At 38.7% G+C, this 25167-nt stretch overlaps 1 protein-coding gene across 7 annotated transcripts in view; it reads left to right on the plus strand.

Annotated features, from left to right (window-relative positions):
* CUL5 (cullin 5) overlaps window positions 1-25167 on the plus strand; it is a 90963-nt gene that overhangs the window by 63967 nt on the left and 1829 nt on the right. For 5 of the 7 annotated variants that reach the window (XM_043529937.1, XM_037890276.2, XM_037890291.2 and 2 more), the window contains 8 exons: window positions 2890-3022; window positions 3580-3711; window positions 4924-5047; window positions 5270-5445; window positions 5646-5807; window positions 6583-6701; window positions 7867-7990; window positions 11979-16019. In XM_043529937.1, coding sequence (XP_043385872.1) covers window positions 2890-3022; window positions 3580-3711; window positions 4924-5047; window positions 5270-5445; window positions 5646-5807; window positions 6583-6701; window positions 7867-7990; window positions 11979-12173 — 1165 coding nt within the window. In that variant the 3' untranslated portion in view covers window positions 12174-16019. Of the gene's footprint in view, window positions 1-2889; window positions 3023-3579; window positions 3712-4923; window positions 5048-5269; window positions 5446-5645; window positions 5808-6582; window positions 6702-7866; window positions 7991-9833; window positions 16020-25167 lie in introns of those variants that run through there. The other 2 variants (XM_043529946.1, XM_037890297.2) reach the window with 2 other exon arrangements.

The following is a 25167-nucleotide window of genomic DNA, read 5'->3' on the forward strand; positions in this document are numbered from 1 at the left end:
AGATTTTACGGGGGAGGCCAGATTTCACAGTCCATGACGTGTTTTTTTGTGGCTGTGTATTTGGTAGGGCGCTACCAAAAAGTATGAATCTGCTTATAATAACCATATGATAGCTGTATCCAGTAAAAACGGGTCCTTCTTATAGTTTACTATTATGGGTAGAGGCTGTATTTTTCTTTTAATTATGGTTTTAAAATTGTGAAGTAATTCACTATCTATTTTAATTTGAAAAACTGAAAACTTTTTGTATTCAAAGAAGTCAGGGCTTTTGTGTAATGATTAAGTTTATGTAGCAGTCAATGTGATTCCTCTAAAACTTAAACATTCATACCATGTTGATATTCCTAGTCAGTTGTATCTTCAGTACCTGGTATATCTTGTCAGGGAGTCTCTTAATTGTAAATAGTGTTTACACACAGCACTGATTGGTTGGGTCTCTGACAGCTATTGATTGACAAACTTGTCAGCTCACGTGGTCTGGAAACCACTTATTTGCAACAGTCAGAATTGAAAATTAAGAGCCCTGTTCACTTGGGCAAAAACACTTTAGTTCTAATGTTTAAAACGTTGCATTTTTAAGGGCAGAGGGGGATAGTTATTGTTACTTTTAGCAAATAGAATGCTAAAACATAGTTCCTGACAATGGAGTATAGTGTGTTGTCACAGATCTGGTTGAGCGCCCCTTGCTGGACAGTTACCAGACTCTGTGAGGGAGGATCCAAGTGCTGAATCCCACTGCTTGTTGGGACTGGGTAGAGTTCATGGGTCCCCCACAGTCCTTGGCACCCCAGTACTTCTGGTTAGCTGGGGCAGCCATGAGAGGCTTGGCCCCCTGCAGAGAGGATATTAGTATTGCAGTGCCTTTGTCAAGTGAGCAGTTTCTCTTGCCGGATGAGGTGAAATCTCTCTTCTTCACACCTGCTGAAGAGAGGTGAGCTGTGCTTCCTCATCTGTCTCCACTCTGGTTCAATGATTCATCTTGACTGAAACCCTGAAGCCACAGATTAAGGGGAAATCCGTTTTCTCTGCATTTCCCTAAGCAGTTGCTTTATACCCAGCTGGGGCTTTTCTCACATCTGCTGGATATCATGAGTTTGAGGGAGTGCTCTTTATCATTTCTCCCAGCAGGGTTTTGAATCCATAAAACCTTGAACTGTATCTTTTTCTCTGCTTCTGGCATGATTTTTGACCACCAAAATAGTCGACACTGATTTTCTTCCCTGGTAAAGGTAAATTGTGAGCTCAGCTTCCGGGCCACTGTCTGGCCTTGGTGAGTTTGCATCTGTGCCCTCTGGGGTTACCCAGTTACAACATTTCCCACTAACTACTCAAAAAGAATATTTTCTCCAGTATTCCCACAGCCAGCAGCATCCCAGAACATTCCTTGGTGTCCATATGGACTTGGGCTACAGGCAGGGCAGTCGTTCATCATAGGAACTTTTACCCACATCTGTTTTCCTGTCAGCGCCTTATATGGAAAATTTCACATGGGATTTCACCAGGGTGTTTGCAGCACCAGTGTCTTTTTTTTTCTAACCTAGACTGGGGTAAACTGTAGTCGGTAAAAGAGATTGCTGTGCCCCCTAAATTATTGAAGGAACCAACCTGGCAGAAGCCTGGAGCCCAGTTTTCTCCAGGTTTGGCATGCTGTTTGTACATACAAAGGTAATGTAAAGAGAATTCCACTAGGTTTTCACTCACCGAAGTCCAATTTCTTAACACAGTTTCCAAACAAAGATTCCCGATTAAGTCTGTTGTCCCTCCCTAGAACCTGCATCTAGTTCTTTCACAGCTTAGCCTTTCTACCACACCCTCTTCCACCATTTGAACCACTAATGACATTCCTGGCCCATAGTTTTCCTAGAGATCATAATATTAACGTGAATGGTAGAAAAAGTCACTGTTTTGTCATATTCTTCCTATTCAGAATTCTTTTGCATGTCATTCATTCCATGAATTTGTCCAAGTTTTCTACCTTTTGGTCTGTTTTACCTTAACCAGGACGTTTTCCTGCCTAGTTTGTGCCTTAAACCTTGAGCAGACAAAATAAAGCTTTGATACCTGTTGAATTCTTCTGTGGCCCAAAAAATAGCTTGATCCCATCATTCAGAAAATCCCAAGAAACTATTCCAAAGCCAAGGCTTCAAGGCTTACAGTAACCTAAAGGTTCTATACTTTAATTTCTGAGACCTTCAAAAGGCCATCAGACAACCCTGTACTACAAGCTGCTTTTTGTCCTAAAAGCACTGAGTTGTCTGAAGTGTTCCATAAGACTGCTATCTTGTGGCTCTTGCATACTTTGTGGGGCACTACAGTCTTAATATTGTAGTTCTGCTGATTCAGCTTGTAGCGGTGGGATTTCAGGTCTGCTGTCTCTGAACCCCCTTCCAGTGGTTTGCGTTCAGTACTTTTTTGGTGTGTCTGTGACAATAGTGGCTTGCTCTCTTGCTTCTATGAAATGCATTTCTCCGCATTGTTAATTGGGACCCATCAAACTGCGCTAGTAGCAGGAAGACACAGAAAATGCATCCCTTATTTGATCATTCTTTTCTGGAACTCTAGCCAGTATGTGGACACCCACCTTTCAGGTGTTTATGCAAATTACTGTTTGAAATTAAACCTAGCTAATTGCATTCTGAAATTTCCAAACGGCAATAGTTGAAGAGATGTATGGAAACACTTGGTCATCTTTTGGTTACTGTTAGACTGAATGGGGAGGGGATAAGGGCAATGAAAGAGGGAATTACCTTTCATTTTGGAACAGTTTAGTTGAGATAGGATCTCTTACCTGGTCATTTATTCCCTTTCCTTTAATCGTAGTTTCTTGTTAACCTGGTATAGCAGGTTTCTCTTCAGTTTTATGGAGTTTTCATTTCATGTTGCTTTTAGGGTTGGGTTGAAAACACAGCCTGAGTCCAAATGCCCTGAACTGCTTGCTAATTACTGTGACATGCTGTTAAGAAAAACACCACTAAGCAAAAAATTAACCTCTGAAGAAATTGAAGCAAAGCTTAAGGAAGTGGTATGTGCATGCTCTCAACTTCTTTTTAATTAAGATAAGAAATAATTTTTGCTGTTTTATTTTTGTAGACAGTTTTTTCAGGATTTCATCTTAAAAAATATTGCTATACTAGAATATTAATCGTTGAAACTGAAACCTCCAGAGAGAATATTTATATGTCCATATGCTGTCACAGGACAGCAACGTCAATGTGCAAGTTTACAATTTACATATTGTGTATTACACTAATACAAGTCTCATGCATGATGAATATATAATAGACAAGAATCTGAAAATATAGACAGGAAATTAAAGTTTAAATACAAAGCAGAGCTGATGCACCATTGAAGGGCCTGTTCCTCAGTGATTTCGTTGAAGAAATTGGTGATTATGATACTGTAACAATTTTACAACTGGTGACTAGCTTGTAACATGATTCTTTTGTAAGGAAATCTGAAGTAGCCTTGCACTAGTTTTATTTTATGGTGATATGTAGGACCGGTTTTGAAAAAAAACTGTAAATGAAGTGGTTTGATTTGGCATGGAAATAAATAATCATTGAAATCTATTTTTAACAGCTTTTGGTACTTAAGTATGTACAGAATAAGGATGTTTTCATGCGATACCACAAAGCTCATTTGACAAGACGTCTGATACTAGATATATCAGCTGATAGTGAAATTGAAGAGAATATGGTGGAATGGCTGAGAGTAAGTATCCTGAAAACTTGTTTCATTTCTTAGTTATTGTTGATGATGATCAGTTTTTATTCTTCAATTTAAATGTTTCTCCTGTCATGTGTGACTTTTCTATTTTAAATTATACCAATTTTGGATATTTTATGCCTCTGTATTAGGGCTGTTGATTAATCGCACTGTTAAACAGTCGAATACCACTTGAAATTTATTAAATATTTTGGATGTTTTTCTGTATTTTCAAATATATTGATTTCAGTTACAACACAAAATACAAAGTTGACAGTGCTCACTTTATATTGTGATTTTTATTACAAATATTTGCACTTACAAGTAATAAAGAAATAGTATTTTTTAGTTTACCTCATACAAGTGCTGTAGTGCAATCTCTACCGTGAAAGTAGGGTTTATAAATGTAGATTTTTTTTGTTTGTTACATAACTGCACTCAAAAAAATAAAATGTAAAACTTTAGAGCCTACCAGTCCACTCAGTCCTACTTCTTGTTCAGCCAATCGCTAAGACAAACAAGTTTATTTACATTTACGGGAGATAATGCTGCCCATTTCTTATTCACAATGTCACCTGAAAGTCATAACAGGCATTCACATGGCACTTTTGTTGCCAGCGCTGCAAGATATTTACATGCCAGATATGCTAAACATTGATCCGTATGCCCCTTCGTGCTTCAACCACCATTCCAGAGGACATGCTTTCACACTGATGACAGTCGTTTAAAAAAATCATGCGTTAATTAAATTTGTGAATGAACTCCTTGGGGGAGAATTGTATGTCTCCTGCTCTGTTACACCTGCATTCTGCCATATATTTCATTTGTGATTTGTGAGCACGTTCATGGAAATTGCATGTAAGTTAACTATACATTTTTGCATGTTTGTTTGCACACCTTAAACTTTTTGGTTTAAGCCCCTTCAGCTTGTAGGATCCATCAGTCTCTTAATGTTTTTACCTTTTTTTATGTTGATTCTTGAAAGTAATTGCATTTTCTTTCGGCCCTGATATGATATAGTTGTGATATATACAGAAAGATTACGACTTGCTATCACAAAATGCCACAATCTGGTTTTTTTACTAAAGTCATTTATTTTAAAATTTATTAAAATCATTTATTTTAAAATTAGTTATTGTAAACCTGAAGACTGATGTATGTAAGCTTTTATCTTAAAGATTGTGGTGTTTTGGTGTAATTTGTCATCTGTTTATACAGGAAGTAGGTATGCCAGCAGACTATGTAAACAAATTGGCTAGGATGTTCCAGGATATCAAAGTATCTGAAGACTTGAACCAGGCCTTCAAAGAAATGCACAAAAATAATAAATTGGCCCTACCAGGTATAGTTCTCAAATGTGTTTTGATATTTGTTTAACTCATGTTAAAGAATAGTTCTTTTAAAACTTGGAATTTCTATCATTTTTAGACTTCAGTTTGACCATAGGCTGTCATTTAGAACACATCTTACTTTGAGGTCAAAAACAGTTATCATGCTCCTTGGCTTTCTGGTTTGGTGGTATATTTTCAGATTAATATATTTTAATACTGTCTGGTTTTTATAGCTGATTCTGTGAATATTAAAATTTTAAATGCTGGTGCCTGGTCTCGAAGTTCTGAAAAAGTGTTTGTATCGCTACCCACGGAATTAGAAGACCTCATCCCAGAAGTAGAAGAGTTCTACAAAAAGAATCACAGTGGCAGAAAACTGCACTGGCATCATCTTATGTCCAATGGAATTGTAAGTATATTGAGTTCACTATTAATTTTTTATGTATAAAATCTGTATCTGTCTACAGTAATAAACCATATGTTTGCACTTAAAAAAACAACTGATGAACAAAATACCTAATGAACAGAAATATTTTTTTTTCTGTTTTCAGATAACAAAACAAAACAAAAAAACCTAATGAACAAAAATATATTTTTTTCTGTTTTCAGATAACATTTAAGAATGAGGTTGGCCAGTATGACTTAGAGGTAACAACGTTTCAGCTGGCTGTGCTGTTTGCATGGAACCAAAGACCCAGAGAGAAAATCAGCTTTGAAAATCTTAAACTGGCAACTGAGCTCCCTGATGCAGAACTTAGGAGGACTTTATGGGTATTTTCCCTTTCTGTTGAAACAGATTTCTTCTTTACCTTTATTTAATACTTAAATATCCACCTGAATATTCTTTGAAAGTACTAACTCTGGCAGTGCATTTGAAATGAGTGAAAACCTTTCCTAACTAGCCTTTTAATTGCAATGGTGCTTCTTTGTGCTTTGCATTAATATGTATAGCCTTTACCTGTAGGCATTCTTTCCTGTCAAGATTGCCCAACTTAAACTTTTAGAGGTAGCTAAATCTTTCTGGCCAAATGTTGCTTAGAGAATGCAATTGTAATAGTTTGTTTTTGTTGTAGGACTCATCAAGTTTTAGGAGTTCAGCAGTTACTACTAAAATGTACTTTATTTAAAAGTGACTTAATTTTTTGGGGAACACTCCTGTAATCCACTCAGATCAGCAGAAACTCTAGAAGAAGAAATCTTGAATGGATCAGATTTACCACTGGCCATTTCTGTGGCTGTGAGTTCATGCACTTCAGCTCTTCTGAATGATACTGTTTATATTAAAACATTTCAAAAAGAGAGATGTGGTAAATAATGTATCACAACAGTGTTTAATAAATCATTGACTTGATGCTGATTAGATTATTATGAGTGCCAACAGCATACATGAGCTTTTTACAATCAAATAAGACTACACAGTCCCTGTAGCAATGAGTGTATGGTACAGCTCTCTGTTACACAGTTAAATCCTAAAGGTTGGTTGGTTCTGTTTTAAGAGTCTAATGTTTCATTTTTATGGTCTCTTCCCCCTCCCCTTTCTCTGTAGTCTCTTGTAGCATTTCCAAAGCTGAAACGTCAGGTTTTATTGTATGAACCTCAAGTCAGTTCGCCCAAAGACTTTACAGAAGGAACCCTCTTCTCAGTGAACCAGGAGTTCAGTTTAATGTAAGATATTCTTTGAAAATGAAAATATATAATGTTTTAATACTGAAGGATTTCTCTTGAAATAAGCTGATTTCTTAATCACTTCGCAGTAAGATGCAAAATTGAGGTTTTGATGACTTGTTACTAATGAGTCCATGGCACTTCAAGCAGGAATAAGTGTGTTAGCATCAATCTTCTACTTGGATTCTGTTCTATCTACATTTTTACCCTATGGTGTCAGAAACAATAAGAATGATATTTTCACTTCTTGTTCTAAATTGTTTAATGTTTTGTGCACTGTTAAAAAGTGGCTCATCTGCTGTATCTTACGATAGAGGTGACCATATTGCTGTGGGGAGTGTAAAAATCTCATATTGGTGCTTTGGGATCCTTCAGAATGAAAGATGCCTTAGAAATAAGACATTAACATCTGATATACATTTGCTTCAGGGCACTTTATGTAGAAGATATTAGCTCTTTTTATCATGAATAACTATCAATAGGGCTGGCAGCTTGCGGTGGGGATCAGATTCTGTGACTCTCTCCTATTTGCTGCTTGGCCTTGTTAGAGGGGGGATATAGTGACAACTGCTGCTTAGTTCCCAGTAGCTGCTGAGTCCCCTCCAAAGGGCTGAAGATGTCTCTGCTTCCTTCTTGGAACATACGCTGGGGGAACGGATGACAGAACACCATGATACCGAGGAAGCAGTATGGAAAAATGTTGGGGGTGAAAATTGAATAATTCTGTCACCATGATTATCATATTTATCATAATTTATCTGATTTTTCCACATGTTTCTCTGATAGACAACCAGCCTCTATGAGGAACAAGAAAGTAGCCCAACTTCCTAATTTTACTTTTGTATAAGCTCCTTGTCCAGAACCCTGAACTTATATTGTACGTGAAGTATTTTTGTCTGTAAAACTGCATAATATCACAGTTCAGCAGTCTAGCCTGTCAGTTTGACATCTGTTGTGTATATTTTTCATCTGTTGATGCATTAAACTAACCTACACTTGTTTTGGGGGATGGGGTTTTCAATTGTGTATTGACTGCCAACCAGCCATTTCCAACCATTGCTGCAGTACTGTTATACTGTGCTTTGCTGTGAGTCTAATGTGAATTCCTTCTTAATGTAAAATGGGTATGTTTTGGCTTATTTTCATATATAATTGACTTTTTCAGAAAAAATGCTAAAGTTCAGAAAAGGGGTAAGATAAACTTGATTGGTCGGTTGCAGCTCACTACAGAGAGAATGCGAGAAGAGGAGAATGAAGGAATTGTCCAGCTAAGAATATTACGAACCCAGGTAAGTAAAATTTAACACAGCAATGTAAAACAGTCCCATTTCCTTTGGTGAACTACTACTACCATATGCCACCTCTGTTTCTGAGATGTTCTTCCACGAAAAGCTTATTAAACTGGATAAAAATAGCTTTAAGCTCAACCTCACGAAGTCTGCAGAGCACAAGGAGTCTGTGTTGTTGTGTTGCTTTACCACTATTGTTTAAAAGTACTTATTTTTTCTGTTCTGCACCACTTGAAAAAGGCTGTTTTCAAACTGTATTTCCTTTCAGTTTTATTTATTTAGACCAGCGGGTCTCAAACTGGGGGTTGGGACCCCAAAGTGGGTTGCGACTCCATTTTAATGGGGTCACGAGGGCTGGAGTTAGACTTGCTGGGGTCAGGCTGAATCCTGGGGCTGTAGCCTGAGCCCAAGGGGTTTAGCCCTGGGCGGCCAGGCTCAGGTTTCACCCCCAGGCGGGGGAGGCCTGTAGTCCTTGGGCTTTGCTTCCACCCCCAGCGCTCTGGGACAGTGGGGCTCGGGCGGGCTCAGGCTTTGATCCCCCCTCCTGGGGTCCTGTTGTAATTTTTTTTGTCAGAAGGGGGTCGCGGCGCAGTGAAGTTTGAGAATCTCAGATTTAGATGCTCATCAGTGTAATTAGAGTATGGGGGGAATTCAAAATGAGGGTTGTTTTTGAAGAGGGTTTACAATGCATGAATTTTTTTTTTTTGAGGGAAAGTTTCATAAATGTGTTCAACCTGGGAACTGTGTACTCTGCAGCATTGCTCCCAAATATAAGTTTTCATTTAAAAATATCCAGTCTCTAGCTCTTATGGTTGTGAAGAAAGCCTTCAGAAATTGAGACAACTGTGAACTTGTCCCCCTGAAGTCAGCCTGAAACAATAGCTCTGAGGGGCGTTTGCTGCCCAACCTCAATTCATCTCCGTTAGCTGTTAACTCGAAAACAAAAGACTGTTTTATAAATGGCAGTGTGGTTAATTTCACTGCTGGTCATTATAGCAGAATCCTCAAGCTAATGTACTTCATTGCTGGATGCAGTGGCAAATATTGAGATGGAGTGCAGTGGGGAGCTAGCTTCTATCAAGGGTCAGTGGGGGATACAAAGTGGGAAATTCAACCTACCCTCCACTCCTTTTCAAATCTAGTGTCTCGTCTCCTCGCCAAAAGAGGGAGACTCATACCCGACCCCATTATCAAATGCCTTGGCTGCTTCCTGGGTGTCAAAAAGCAACACTTCCAATTATAGTTAGGTGCCAATAGCCCATCTGTCCCCTGCTTACCTGCTGAAATCACCTGCTTACCCCAATGGCATCTATACTGTAGTTATGTATTTTCAATGTAAAAATCTGCAGATTTTTGAAAATAACTAAATTTGATAGCCTTGCTTTAGAACTGTTACCAACTTCTCACTTAAGCCTTTGAAGACTATATTAGAGAATGACTAGATGAGTTAGAAAATTAGCCTTAGATATCTAACTTTTCACCTATGCAATTTGTTTGTATGCAGAACAAATCAGTAGTAAATGAAAGCTGTTACCCATCTGATGGCTATCTGGTAACCTGTGTGAAAGGTGTCTGGTGGTCTAATTTATGGTCCAGTTTCCAGCAAGCAGGTGTCCAAATCATAGAAAAAACAACTGTAGCTGATTTTTCTTGCAAGGGCTCTGAGCAGGGATGTCAAAAACTGACTGACTTCTGGAAGCAAAATTAATTTCTTGCTTCTAAAGGGGTTCAGTCAGATCAAATCTGAGATTCGGTGGTGGGATAGTATGGGGGTGGGATGCTTAGTTTTGACTTAGAGGCTCAATTTGAGCCCTGGTGAGTGCCTATTTGTATTTGTTTACAGATAATATTGACCTTCTGTTCTGATGTAACAACAAACTGTCATCTGTAAATGGCAGAGAGCAATGCAATGGGAGTGGACGCTTTGTAGTGGGGACAGTGGGATACTGAGTCTCACTCCAGCCAGGGCAGAAGTTCCTGACAAAGATGAAGAAACAGTGTATCATGGTTTTAATTTTTCTTTGACTGTTCTATACACAGAATGGGTGAGAGCAGCGTTCTTGTGAAAGACTTATCAGCCTTTAAGTACAAAGGAGTGACATGCTTTCTTCGAGAAGATTTAACATCCCTTATTTCATTTAATTTCTAGTGAAGATTTAAAAGTATTTCACAAACTTAATAAAAAATGGAGTTCTGTAAAAATACATACCCATCTGGAAAGTCTCCAAGCTGATAACCCTCAATGGAGTCAGTAAAACTATCATACACCACGCCTTGCAGTGGACTCTCAGCATTTCACAATTAACTTCAACTTGCAGTTTCTTTCTGATCATGGTCAGGGATTAGATCCCCAGGTCACTGCAGCCAGCTCTCTAGCAAACTGTGCCACCTGGGTCCACTTGACATTTTGGCTCTTCTTTCAACAGAAAGCTTGATTTATGCATGGTCATGGCTAAGCTAATGGAAACTCCTTTTGAGCTCCTTGATGCCTGAGAGCTTGTTTTTCAAAGGAAAGATAATTTTTCTAATGACAATTATTTTAGCACACAGAGCGAGTGAATGCCTTAGTGGCTGACCCATGTTGTATACCAGCCACAAAGTAAGGTAGCACGATGAATGCCTTCTAAATTCCTTCAAAAGTTGGTGACTGAAATCCATCATAACTCTTAGTCATCCTCTCAGCAGTTAACTGTATACTCTCTATCCACCAACCTCTTCATGAAATGTATTCAGTAGCTGGTTAGGTGAATTAAGAAGGATGGTTGTAGGATGTGACTTTCAGTTCTTACCAAACTAGCCGACAAATGATTATTCAAAGTATAGATCTGTGTAGCATACTAACTTCAAAGATCTCTACAGTGCAGATCATTCCAAAGTAGTCTGTTGTTTAGGGGCATTCTGTTGTAAGCCCAAAGAAAACCAGCCCTTTTTAATGTTCTCCTCTTAGAGGTTATTAAAAACATAGAGTGTGCCCTTTTTTCTTCGGTGAGTGACTGAAGGCATTTGGTCCAGCAATAACTGATATGGACAGTAAAATCATTATTCCCATCTTAGATATTTGCTGAGCAAAACATATAGTTTTAAACCAAACTTCATAGGAACACAGAGATTGCCATACTAGATCAAACTTGTAGTCTGTCTAGTTCACTGTCCTGTTTCTGACAGTGGCCAGTGCCAGATGCTTCAAAGGAATGTTAAGATCCCTGCAGTAGGTGAAGGTGGAGTATTCTGCTCTCCACATTAGATCTTACCTTGGTCTCTAATAGTTTAAAGGTGGGCTTAAACCCTGAAGCATGAGGTTTAATATTCCTTCCAAAATCTTTGTTGGCATTACCTATTATAATCTTTGATGTTGTTATCCATATAAATTTCCAATCTCTTTGAATTTTGCCAAGTTCTTGGCTTCTGCAACTTCGAGTGGTACTGAATTCTACAGTCTAATTATTCATTGTGTGGAACAAGTATTTTCTTTGATCAGTTTGTAATTTTTTCCACTTTTTAGTTTCCTTGAATATCAACATGTTCTTGTGTTCCCAAACAACCTTCTGTATACCATTCATTATTTTTTCCAGCTGTTAAAGACTATTCATCTCACCCATTTAATCCACATAGTTATTGCATTTCATACTGGTTAAATATGCATGTATGTGGAGTGATTTCCTCATGGGAAGATCCTGCCCTCATTTATTCTTATGCACATCCACTGAAGTCAGTAGGATTGACTGGGCATGAACAAAAGCAGAAGTTAGCTCTAGGTTGCTTTTACTAAGGCCAACTATATATACTTTCTTTAGGATCTAGTGTTATAACTTGACAGGCTAAATTTCCTATTAGCAGCATATTGAGGAAAAACATTTAATTGGTGTTCATCAAACTGAATTGCTCTCTTTCCTTTCCCACAGCCTCCCAGTTAACCCTATGTATTCATTTTGCCACTTGTACCTGATATTTCCAAAAACACTTTTCTTTTTTATTCCCCCCCTACTAGGAGGCTATTATCCAAATAATGAAAATGCGGAAGAAAATTACTAATGCTCAGCTTCAGACTGAACTGGTAGAAATATTGAAAAACATGTTCTTGCCACAAAAGAAAATGATAAAAGAGCAAATTGAATGGCTTATAGAGCACAAATATATCAGAAGAGATGAATCGGATATCAACACCTTCATATACATGGCATAATTTGAAGACTCTGTAAGATGCTGAGAACACAAATTGAAGGGTGCTTGGGCAGACAGCTGCAACAGTTTTTGTGCTGGAGAAGGACTCATTTAAACTTTCATTACATATTAAAATCCCTGCCTTATCTTACAAGAGGACTATATTTTGCCAATCTCATTCAGCTAGCATGGTGGCATTCCCTTCATGTTGCACACTTTAACAGCATGCTGTTTTGTGGGAAACTTGCATTCATGAAGAGCCCATTGTGAGCTTTTTAAAGTAGATTTGATTTACACCCACCCAGAAGAATACAGGTTTGGGTTTTTAGATGAACAGTACTTGCACACAAAAAAAGACCTTCAAATACTCATGCACTGAGGAACTGCTATTAAGTTTGTTTTTGTTTTTAAATGCAATTAGGACTAGAAGTAGCACTTTCACTTTGTGTTTTGGATCAACAGAGTAAATGTAGTGTCCACCTTTGGTGATCCTTTTTATGTATAACATTTGAGAGAGACACAGATGCATCACGACAGATATGTATTTGTTACAGTAACAACCTGTTGGCTCAAGCAGTGCTTCAATATAGTAACTGGATTTTAATATTGACATAGAAGTGACATAAAAATATTTCCAACTTGTGGATGTTGTTTTTCCTTAAGCAGGAGATCATTGTTTTATATCGTTTGCTGTAAACATATGGATATACATTGCTTATCTTATCTGAGCAGATGGTTTATTGCAATCCTTTTGAAAAGGTGAATCTTTCTTCCCCATAACTGTTTTATGGCTGAGTCTGTTATAGTGAACAGAAATATTAAGTGTATTCCCTTGTACATTTAATATTTGTATTCCATATGTTTGAATATAACTACATACATCTGAAGGCATTAAAAAGTAACTGATCCATAAGTCCCTTATGAGAAAATAACCCTTTGCAATTTCTGTACACACACAGTAGCATCATATCCAGGTATCCAATGGCTTTATGTTTTAGGGTTTAGACTCTTAATTGCCTAAAAGTCAATCTCCTTTAAAATAAATAAATACATAAAGCAGCAGCTGCCTATTGATTTGAAGTGAGCAGGAGATGAAGAATGTAGCTAAAGGAGACCTACAAAGGTTTAAGGAAGAAAAAATACCCAGTTTTAGTGTGTGAAGAGAAATTGTCAAAATTCCTGATGTGTATTTGGCAAATTTTAAATGTTACTTCTGCCTTCAGCCATGTTAAGTAACCTCTTGGTAATATCTAACTCCTTCTCAAATGTTCCAGTGCTTATTGGACTGATGACATCAGTATCACTGGAGCAGAGAATCTGCCTTGGGGAGGGTGGGGGTGTGTGGAAGGTAAGTCAGCTTTTACTCAGTGTCTGTGAATACTCTTAGTTAGATGCTATCAGGCAGCCTTGCAAAAACTGCCCTGAAAATTTACGACCCCAGGCACAAAATGTATTTGTTTGCTTTTGATAATCGATAATGGGGGGGACCCCCTTAATTTTACACACTCTTCCAAAAAAAAAAACAAAAAACCAACCCTTTCCGTAGATGAGTGGGGAATTGAATTTTGCATGATTGCTGTAATGCGTAAAATAAGAGCATCTTACAAAAAAATAAATTGTGGGGATGGTCTTTCACTGCCTTAAGCCGACTGTGAGCTTGTCAACACTTAAAATGCTGCTGCGGCACAGCTGCACTGCTGCAGCACTTCAGCGTAGACACTACCTACACCATCGAGAGGGATTCTACTGTTGGTGTAGGTAATCCACCTCCCCGAGAGGCAGTAACTAGGTCGACAGAAGAATTTTTCTGTCTACAGTGCGGGGCGGATAGGTTGGTATAATGTCTCAGAGGTGTGGATTTTTCACACACCTGAGAGACGTAGCTGTGCTGATGTGAACTAGTGTAGACCAAGGCTGTGTCTCCTACCACTGAAGTATGTGCCAGTGCGAGTTCCTTAGAACAGTGCATATTTGACTTCTTGCTGAATAAGACATCTTCAGCTGCAGGAAGGCTTCATGGACATGCAAGAGAGCGAGAAAAACTGATATGTGGCAATATAAAACTCGGATTGAAATCTCACTGCATACATTTATATGCCTTTATTGATGCTTATAAATGAGTGGATAGTGTGAAAACATATTTCACCTTCAAGGTAGCATGGAAACATGAGATTTTTAGCCCTAAAATGTTACTATTCAGAATTAAAAGTAAATGGTGCTCTCTGTATTTTGCCAGTAACACACATGCCAACATTTTAAATTTAGAAAACGAAAATTAGTTTTGTTCTAAGAATAGAAATCTTTTTGTATGGTGCCACAAGATTTTCAGCATTTGTAACTTGATATTAAGAGTAATGCTCATTTGGGGAATAATTGGGAAATGGCGAACAAGCCAGAATTTTAAAATAATTCTGTTATGATGATCTGAGCACTTATTTTGAATATGTAACAGTTTACAACATTAAATCAGAGAATAATAGCCATGAAGTATTGTCACACACAAGCAAGTTAAATGTAAAAGTGGGCAATACTAATTTCTGAGCCCTAACCAAAATCTAGGAGACAGCTTTGAGATTGACTTTCATAAACAATTATGTCCCAGTTCACTTTGCATCCAGACAGCAACAAACTCTTAAATGCTAGTTATTTATATTTCTCCCTTCCCCTCCCACTCGCATATACTAAAATTATAACCTGTAACTTATCTAAACATACCTCATTATCTGGATGAGGAGAATTTATAATTAACAGCACGTGAACAACATTGTTATATTTTCCTTAGGTTTATATTTGAAAATAGATGTTATGTTAAGAAACAAACAAAAAACCTTAAATCTGAGAATCACACTAGCAATTTCCTAAAGATGCAGAATCACATTTAGCATTCTTCATCAGGTTACCTTCACGAACATGCATTTAAAGCTAATATTATGAGGCATAGGTAGATACTTTCGGTAAAGTGTTTTGGGGATGGGAGGAGTTCTGATCTAAATAAAAATGAGATTCTTCACTTGCAATATGGCAACAATGCACTTTTAAAGCTGAAGTTTAGCAATGACTATATATCTCCAAAGACCTAGCTTAAAGAGGTGCTGCATCTGAAACACATGGTGCCACTCACGGTGTCACAGTGAATAGGTATGGAGTAAAACTGACTACAGAAGCGAAAATACAGTTTGTCACATTCTTAATGTCTCATTGAATTAAGAAACATTGTTAAATCCTTCTCTGTCCCAATAACTTAATGAAGATCTCAGTTTTAATTCTGAAGTCTTTCCACTGTTAGTGTCCATAGTTTCTGTTTAGTAATCTAATTCTCTTGCACTTGTTTTGAGCATAATACAATTACATTTCAGAAACAAAACGAATGGTGGCTTTCTTGTTTTCACGTTTTCTTAAATGTGTAATATGTTCTGAATAGTCAGCATGTAAGATGCATATTTTAAAAACACAATGGGGTGAAAGATATGATAGTTTTTACAGAAAGATTTGCTGTCTTAGAGTCAAACAGTTTTCTATTTTCATCTAAATGACTGGGATGCTATCTTTGTAAATTCTTCAAGGTCATATGAAATATTCTTTGTGAAATAATACATGAAAGCTTTCCTGTCATATACACTATATGTAGTCTGGTGTGTTGAGCAAGCTTGAGTTCCTAGGTTGTAATATCAATCTACATATGGTATTTACAATTTTGAATGTGTGCCACTACATACTGAGATAATAATGCTGTACAATTTTGAATGGTAGCAGTTTCTTTATGGCAGTCAGGCTGAACTATTTTGATGTACTGCTTAATTTTTGAATTTTATTTTTTAAGTTGTATAATTTATTTTCTTGCAAAATAAAAATGTAATATAAAAGACTATTCATTTTAGCAAGATATGTTGGTGTCCTCTCCTGCAAATTTTTTAATGAGCATAGTACTTTTTCCTAATTATTATATTAGAAATACCACCGTGTGTGAAATCTACCTATTCTAAATTCCAGTGTATATTATGAGGTGAGCAGAGGACCAAAACATACAATGAAACAAGTTTTCAGTCCTCCTTTTTCACCTATGTAATTTGATTTAAATGTGTGGGTGTATGTACATAGAGATGGATCTTTTGCTGTCCTTTTTTATGCTGTATGTTAAATTCCTTTTTAAAGGTGAAATGCAAATCTAAAATGAAAGGTAACTTAAGCCAAGAAATGTGGGCTGAATACCCTCAGTACCAGTGTTGCTCAGGAGTATACAGCACACAAATGGTGTGGTTCTTTTAAAAATTTATATATGTCCATGAAATTCTCTGGCACATCTTTGTTAAATACCTCCCAGAATAAATCACTTCGTGAAATCACTGATACCATTAGTTCCCCTGATTGCATAGTACTAGAACTATCTATCAGTGATGTCACCAAATTATACAAGCTGATAGAACTTTCAGGAAGCTAATACTGTATAAACAAACCAAGATGAAGGAAAACTTTCAACCAAGTTATTGATGCTGCTGTGACTTTCTGCTTTGACTGTCCTTGCCTTCTTTTTATTATGTTACAATTCTTATATTTCAGCTTTTTTGTATTTAAGGTGCACAGAGTAAATTTAGAATGTTTTGTGCCTTCTGATATATGCAAAGATTATTCTTTCTATGGAATAAATACTATTTTTGAATGAATATTCAGTGCTCATGGCAGTTTTCAGACTGGCAACCCTTGCATACAAGGCTTCCTCATACTATACTGCCAGTGTTTCTCAATCCTGTTCACAAGAACTCAGTGCAAAAGGTAAGTACAATCAGTTGCCATGTCCCACAAATCCTTGGGAGGGCTCTTCCGCTACCACCTGCAGCAAGGAAAGTAGTTGGGATGATGGTCTTTGTGAAATGTGTCCACAAGAAATAAATAAGAGAAGCAACTCTTACAGAAATTCATTGTGTAGCATTGGGTGGTAACTTCTTCAGGTTCTACCATCTTATGTTAGACTTGAACCAATGACTTAAAGGTGAAAGGCTTTTTATCTATTTCAGTCTTCTGATCTATTTAGTTCCCTACTACATTCAATTATGATTGTATCCATTAACATGTCTCCTGTTTATATTTGTGTGTGTGTTGCGGAGCGGGTGGAGGGAATTTCCTATGGTGCGGCTGAAAGAGAATCTTTTGTTGTTTTATAGCTATCTTTTGTCATGTGACCTTTCCATTTCTCCTGGTGTCCTGCCTTCATTTCATACTTGGTAATTCTAGCTTCTGAAATCTCCCATATAACGTCAGTTGGACAATGTGAGCCAGATCCTGGGACATAATCTGGAGAGTACACATCACAAGCTGAGGGGGCAGGGTACTACTCTCCGCTGATCCTGGGCCTGCTCTGTGCAAGGCCAATCTCCAGAGATAAGTGTAGCTGCTCCAATTTATGGCAGCTTTGAACAGCCCCGAGGGAGCCATAACCCTCGAAGCAGATAGTATAGGAGACACTGTGCCACCAAATGATGCATAGGGGTTGTATTCCCTTGCCTAGTTTTGCTGGCTTGATTGGCCAGAGTCTGTCATTAGTGCTGTGGAGCCCAGGATCTGACCCTTTATGACTTCCATTCCATTTACTTTCATGGTTCGATGCTGCATTCAGAAATAGTGTTGCCAGTGATCATGGATACCTTAATATGTGAAATATTTAAAATATCCCGTATTAAATGTTGCTTAACAGTTTATAAAGTGCTTTTGTACCTTTTATGCAGAAAGTAATCATATACAAGTAAAATAATTATTCTCTTACTTGCAATGATATTTTGATGTCTTGTCTTCTCTGCTTTCATTTTTAGAAGGTTTGGGGAATACTCTGATGCATATCATACTCACTGAATAGTCTTCAAGTGGACAATTTCACTCTTTTTGCCTTCTAATTTATACCTCTGAGTTACTCATTGTACTAGTACTAGTAGTAATCATAGTAAAATGACATTTGCACCGCTCAAATCCCAGTGTAAACTAGTCTTTTACGTGAGAAATCTGTCTTGTTGCTTAAGTCTTTGGTTTACAACCAGTGGAGTGCTCAAATAACTTTTTTTTTTTTTTTAAAATATAATGATGTCTTGTGTTTTATCTTCTGGGCCACAGAATTGCTATCCATTCTGCAGAAAACACTGATACATTATCTGATACCCTTGTTCACCTCTTGGCCAGGTACAGCATGCTTACTCATTGTATCCTGACTCATGTTTTTTCAGACTAGCAGGGCAAAAATCATTCTAGTGTGGGCAAGAGACACGATCATCCATAATGTTTGTGACTTTGTTTAAAATACATTCAAGTGAGAGAAACATTTTATAATTCTATCATGCTTTTCATGAGTGCCGTCAACATTGCTAAAGGAACCTGCACTGCAGGAATAAATGTGAAATCATGGACACCTGGAAACTTGACTTTGTTCTTAATTAGTCTATCTATGCTTGGTTTCAGAATTTAGCATTAGAAAAGACACCCACGTCCAACCAAGCACCTACTTTATTTTTATTTATTTTTTGTTACACTTAATCTTTAAATCTGTTTTCAGATTTAAGATTTTTTAGCTGTTTTGAGCCAAGCTTTGAGCTCTGTTCCCTGTGTTATTTGATCATATATAGTTAGTTGCTGAGCTGTATGGCTCTGGATCAGAGAAATGGGATTTTTTTAAGAGAATAAGAGAGAGCTGCTTGGCAGTAATTGTCATGCCTGACTGCTTGTAAGAGATTGGGGGCCATCATCTACCAAAAAGCAAGGAGCCAAATGAATTGCCATCCTGCCCCTGTCTCTGTAAGCTTTCCTCAGTCCCTCTAGTTTAGAGAGCTGCTAGAGCTACTCACAGAAAGAGAGGTAGTAGCCAATGTAAACAAAGACCAAAAAAAAAAAAAGGAAAATGGCACTCTACATCAGAGGGAACACTCAGGATGTATGTAGAGTGGGAGAAGAAGAAAAAGAAATGTTGCCTTTATTGGTGAGTGAGATTTTTTTCCCCCTAGTCATATGACAGTCTCCTCTCCCATCCTATAACCAGCATTCTGGATTGTGACTGGAGGGTTATAGGGGGGTGAAATTGCTCAATTTGGGCAAACTACAAAGAATGGGGCTGACAATCCCCCAAACTGGTGGTTATTCCTGTGACATTGCACTCTATATGATTTTATTAAAATATGCTAATGAGTATGAATATAATGTAACTGGAATATGCTTCATGCAAAAGGTCTCTTGTAAGGTATTACAAAGCTTATAATCTACTGCGTGTGGTCATCCTATTTGTATAAATGTATCATTCTTGTATCTGAAACTAGAAATATGAAGTATAACTCTGAGGTCCTATTGTAGTTATGCCAAGTGTGGGCCATTAATGGTGGTCGACGGAAGCGATCTGTAGAAGACTGGACAGACAGGACAGTCTTGAAACAACAGACTGGACTTTTACATTGCTTCCGTCGACATGCACTGGCTGAAATTGTGGAAAAGCAGCATCACTTGCCCCATAACCTCAGCCGTGCTGAACACAACGCCATCAGGAACAACTCTGACATCATAATCAAAAAGGCTGACAAAAGAGGTGCTGTCGTCATCATGAATAAGTTGGAATATGAACAAGAGCCTGCTAGGCAGCTATCTAACTCTACATTCTACTGGCCATTATCTTCTGATCTCACTGAGGATTACCAAAAGAAACTACACCATCTGCTCAAGAAACTCCCTGAAAAAGCACAGGAACAGATCTGTACAGACACATGCCTAGAACCCTGAGCAGGGGTATTCTGTCTTCTTCCCAAGATCCATAAACCTGAGAATCCTGGATGCCCCATCATCTCAGACATTGGCACCCTGACAGCAGGATTGTCTGGCTATGTGAACTCTCTCCTCAAGCCCTATGCTACCAGCACTCCCTGCTATCTTCGAGACACCTCTGACTTCCTGAGGAAACTACAATACATCGGTGATCTTCCAGAAAACACCTTCCTGGCCACTATGGATGGAGAATCCCTCTACACCAACATTCCACACAAAGATGGACTACAAGCTATCAGGAACAGTATCCCCGATAATGTCACGGCAAACCTGGTGGCTGACCTTTGTAACTTTGACCTCACCCACAACTATTTCACATTTGGGGACAATATATACCTTCAAGTCAGCGGCACTGCTATGGGTACCCACATGACCCCACAGTATGCCAACATTTTTATGGCTGACTTAGAACAATGCTTCCTTAGCTCTCGTCCCCTAACGCCCCTATTCTATTTGTGCTACACTGATGACATCTTCATCATCTGGACCCATGGGAAGGAGGCCCTTGAGGAATTCCACCATGATTTCAACAATTTCCATCCCACCATCAACCTCAGCCTAGACCAGTCAACACAAGCGGTCTATTTCCTGGACCACTACTGTGCTAATACGCGATGGTCACATAAACACCACCCTATATCTGAAACCTACTGACTGCTATACTTACCTACATGCCTCCAGGTTCCATCCAGGACACACCATACGATCCCTTGTCTACAGCCAAGCTCTAAGATACAACCGCATTTGCTCCAATCCCTCAGACAAACACCTACAAGATCTCTATCAAGTGTTCTTACAACTACAGTACCCACCTGCTGAAGTGAAAAAACAGATTGACAGAGCCAGAAGAGTACCCAGAATTCACCTACTACAGGACAGGCCCACAAAGAAAACAACGGAAGCCACTAGCTGTCACCTTCAGCCCCCAACTAAAACCTCTCCAGCACATCATCAAAGATTTACAACATATCCTGAAAAATGATTCCTCACTCTCACAGATCTTGGGAGACAGCCCAATCCTCGCTTACAGACAGCCCACCAACCTGAAGCAAATACTCACCAACAACCACCCATCACCCAACTAAACCACTAACCCAGGAACCTATCCTTGCAACAAAGCCCGATGCCAACTCTGTCCACATATTTATTCAAGTGACACCATCATAGCACCTAATCGCATTAGCCACGCCTTCAGGGGCTTCTTCACCTGCACAGCTACCAATGTGATATATGCCATCATGTGCCAGCAATGCCCCTCTGCCATGTACATTGGCCAAACCAGACAGTCTCTACGCAAAAGAATAAATGAACACAAATCTGACCTCAGGAATCATAACATTCAAAAACCAATAGGAGAATACTTCAAGCTCTGTGGCCACTCAGTAAAAGATTTAAGGGTGGCAATTTTGCAACAGAAAAGCTTCAAAAACAGACTCCAAGGAGAAACTGCTGAGCTTGAATTAATATGCAAACTAGATACCATTAACTTGGGTTTGAATAGAGACTGGGAGTGAATGGGTCATTACACATATTGAATGTATTTCCTTAAGAATCCTCACACCTTCTTGTCAACTGTCTAAATGGGCCATCTTGATTATCACTACAAAAGTTTTTTTTCTCCTGCTGATAATAGCTCATCTTAACTAATTAGCCCCTCAGTTTGTATGATAACTTCCAACTTATCTCTGTGTGTGTGTGTGTGTGTGTGTGTGTGTATATATCTTACTATATGTTCCATTCTGTGCATCCGATCAAGTGGGCTGTAGCCCACGAAAGCTTGTGCTCTAATAAATTTGTGAGTCTCTAAGGTGCCACAAGTACTTCTGTTCTTTTTGTGGATACAGACTAACACGGCTCCTACTCGGAAATCTGTTTTACTTGTAAGTCTTCCTGTATACCTGTGGGCTGGCAGGTGGGTAATGAAGTCTTACAGTGACCTGATCATGTCACCTGAACTGGAATCCATCTTAAACCTGGTGCTTTTCCATTGAGAAAAGGGGTGGCAACCCAGAGGGACAAATGATTCCCGCCTTATGCAAAAGATATATAAGTGGATAGAACAGAATAAAGGGAGCGGCCATCATGAGAAATCCCCTACCTACCACCTGAGCTGGAACAAGGGCTGTATCAAGGGAAAGGATTGTGCCCAGACTAGGAAGGTGTCCAGTCTGTGAAAGAAACTTATTGAAACACCTCTGAGGGTGAGATTTTATCTGTAGTCAATTTTATTACTGTACTAGACTTAGACTTGCGTGTTTTATTTTATTTTGCTTGGTAATTCACTTTGTTCCATCTGTTACTACTTGGAACCACTTAAATTCTACTTTCTGTATTTAATAAAATCACGTTTTACTTATTCATTAACCCAGGGTATGTATTAATACCGGGGGGGGGGGCGGGGGGCCAACAGCTGTGCATATCTCTCTATCAGTGTTATAGAGGCCAAACAATTTATAAGCTTTATACAGGGTACAACCGATTTATTTGGGGTTTGGACCCCATTGGGAGTTGAGCATCTGAGTGTTAAAGACAGGAACACTTCCAAAGCTACTTTCAATTAAGCCTAGAGCTGTTAGGGGACATGGTTCAGACCTGGGTCTGGATTTGTAGCAGGCTAGTGGGTCTGGCTCAAACCAGGCAGAGCACTGAAGTCTTAAGCTGCCAGGGCAGGAAAGCAGGAGCAGAAATAGTCTTGGCACATCAGGTGGCAGCCCCCAAGGGGGTTTCTGTGATCCAACCTGTCACAATTCCAATACTTGGATTTACCAAGCCAGAAACAAAAGAGCTTTTATGATGCTTTACTAGTTACTCAGAAGCCAAAAATACAGTTCCCTTAAAGCAGTCCAGCCTTGGGCTTCCACCCAGACAGCCAAGTCAGATATGATGATGATTGAAAATTTTGTTCATCATATAAAAAGTTCTACCAATCCCAAAGGATTGGACACCTCACAGGTTAATGAATATTTCAGATCTTACCCAAATACATGCATACAGCCAATTCTAATTCACTAAACTAAAATTTATTTTAAAAAAGAGAGTATTGGTTAAAAGATCAGTATACATACAGACTTGAATATAATGCTTAGGTCAGTTTCATAGTAGAGATGGTGGTCTTCAGAGTTGCATAGAGTTCTTTCAGAATTAGTCCATAAGTTATAGTCCAAATATTCAGTATCAGGGCAGTCCAGATGGCACTGGAGATCTGTCTTACAACTCAAACTTCCCTTGAACAAAGCTTAAGCAGATCTGAGATGAAAGGATTAGGTCCCAAGAGTTTTTATAGAGATTTTTGCAGCCTCTTGACCATGCAGTCCTGGGATGAACAATAGTGTTTTTTGAAGTAACCTATTTCCTAAACATTACCAGTCATTAACTGCATAGATTAATATAAGGTAATTATCAATTGAGCAGTTTGTAGACAGTTTACTACAAACTTCATCTAAATGTTAATATTCCCTTTTGATCTCTGAATCAATAGCTATAGTAATAGACAGGAGCTGTCTGTTTACATGGCTAACATCTAGCAAGATATAAGTAAACGCATACAATTAGTAGTACCTCTAATTCTCTAACAATACAGGTTTGCATTTCAAAGCTCTAGTACATTTGACATGGCTATGTTAACTATTTCTAAGAAATAGCCCTAATTATCATTTTCTGTACTTCTCTAAAAAGTCTTTAAAGGTTAAATTAGGGTCAGTTAGTCCGCAAGTTGCTTAACCATTTTTTGGCCCTGTATCACATGGATAGTTAGTGCAGTACCTGAGGAGGGAAGGTCTTACCATATGGTGCTACTTGCAGGACCCTCTATTCAAAAGAGGTATTCTGGGATTTGCAGAGGTCCAGCTGATAGTATTGTATGAAGCTGTGAGGAGATCAACAGGTTGCTGCCTTAAATCCCTCATAGGTTTTATTTAGGTGTGGCAGGTGAGAGGTTGGGGGGTGTCCTGATAGACTGAGAATATATGATGAGAGAGAAATAGTGACCCTGTCCTGGGAATGCAGACACCAAGTATTGGGAATGCTCTAATAAGATTGTGGTTGTTCATAGCTTTTTCTTCGCTGGGAGGTGATACAAAATTCCTGATTGTCAGTGTAAGAGCCTGGGGCTGAAGAAAACCTGAAGGGCAAGGTAGTAAATTAAAAGTGGTTGTCCCCAAAAACACATTATAGGAAATGGCAGGGATGTGGTGGCATGCTGAGCAGGGAAGCGGTGACTGATCTCAGCAGGGCTTGTTATCCCAAGGATTTCTCTCAGCTAGGGTGGCCTCAGGAATACCAAGGGGACATGGCCCATTTGTCCGATAAGTGATTGACACAAGCGGGTATCTCTAAAAACAAACACTTTATTGACACAACACAGCACAACACTGTCACAATAGACGAAGAGCACCCCAAATTGAAGTTACATATAATTGGGAGTGATGCTGAGTGGTGGCGCCCTGCTTTTGATGACCAGTCTTCCACGGGTCACTGACAGCAGTTCTCTCGAGTCAAGTCTTCACTGGGTCTCTTCTCTTTTCTTTCTGCTCTCCTACAAACACTCACTGACTGATTTTTATACCACTCTTGTTTTTCTCACTTGCTTATATTTTTCTGTCAGGACCCTTGGTGCATGTACCAGCATTGCAACACAGTATCTAAATGCACCCAATCTTGTGATTAAGTGCCTCACCAGTGCTTTTTATTTTCCCAGCAGTTTTTGTTGCTACATGTTCTCTTACCATTCTCTTAATGGTGGAATGGTACCTCAGTGATGTGCTTACTTAACACACAATGGTGGCAAGATTTATAATAGGAGTAACTCGTTCTCTATCAGTCCCCTCCTTGATGATTCATAGAATCATAGAATATCAGGGTTGGAAGGGACCTCAGGAGGTCATCTAGTCCAACCCCCTGCTCAAAGCAGGACCAATCCCCAATTTTTGCCCCAGATCCCTAAATGGTCCCCTCAAGGATTGAACTCACAACCCTGGGTTTAGCAGGCCAATGCTCAAACCACTGAGCTATCCCTCCCCACCCCAACCATATATATATATATATATACACAGACATACATACATATAGAGAGAGAGAGAGAGTTGTCATATATATACATACACAGACACTCAGTTACCACCAGTTAGTAAGGTCAGTGGATATTTGGCTTTGTCCAACATTAGCTCCAGGCTCCCTTAGGGACCGAGCAGGTGTGGCTTCTTGTTGGCACAATACCTTATTACCCCTGATTT

The sequence above is a fragment of the Chelonia mydas genome, chromosome 1 (genome assembly GCF_015237465.2).
Source record: "Chelonia mydas isolate rCheMyd1 chromosome 1, rCheMyd1.pri.v2, whole genome shotgun sequence".
NCBI lineage: Eukaryota > Metazoa > Chordata > Testudines > Cheloniidae > Chelonia > Chelonia mydas.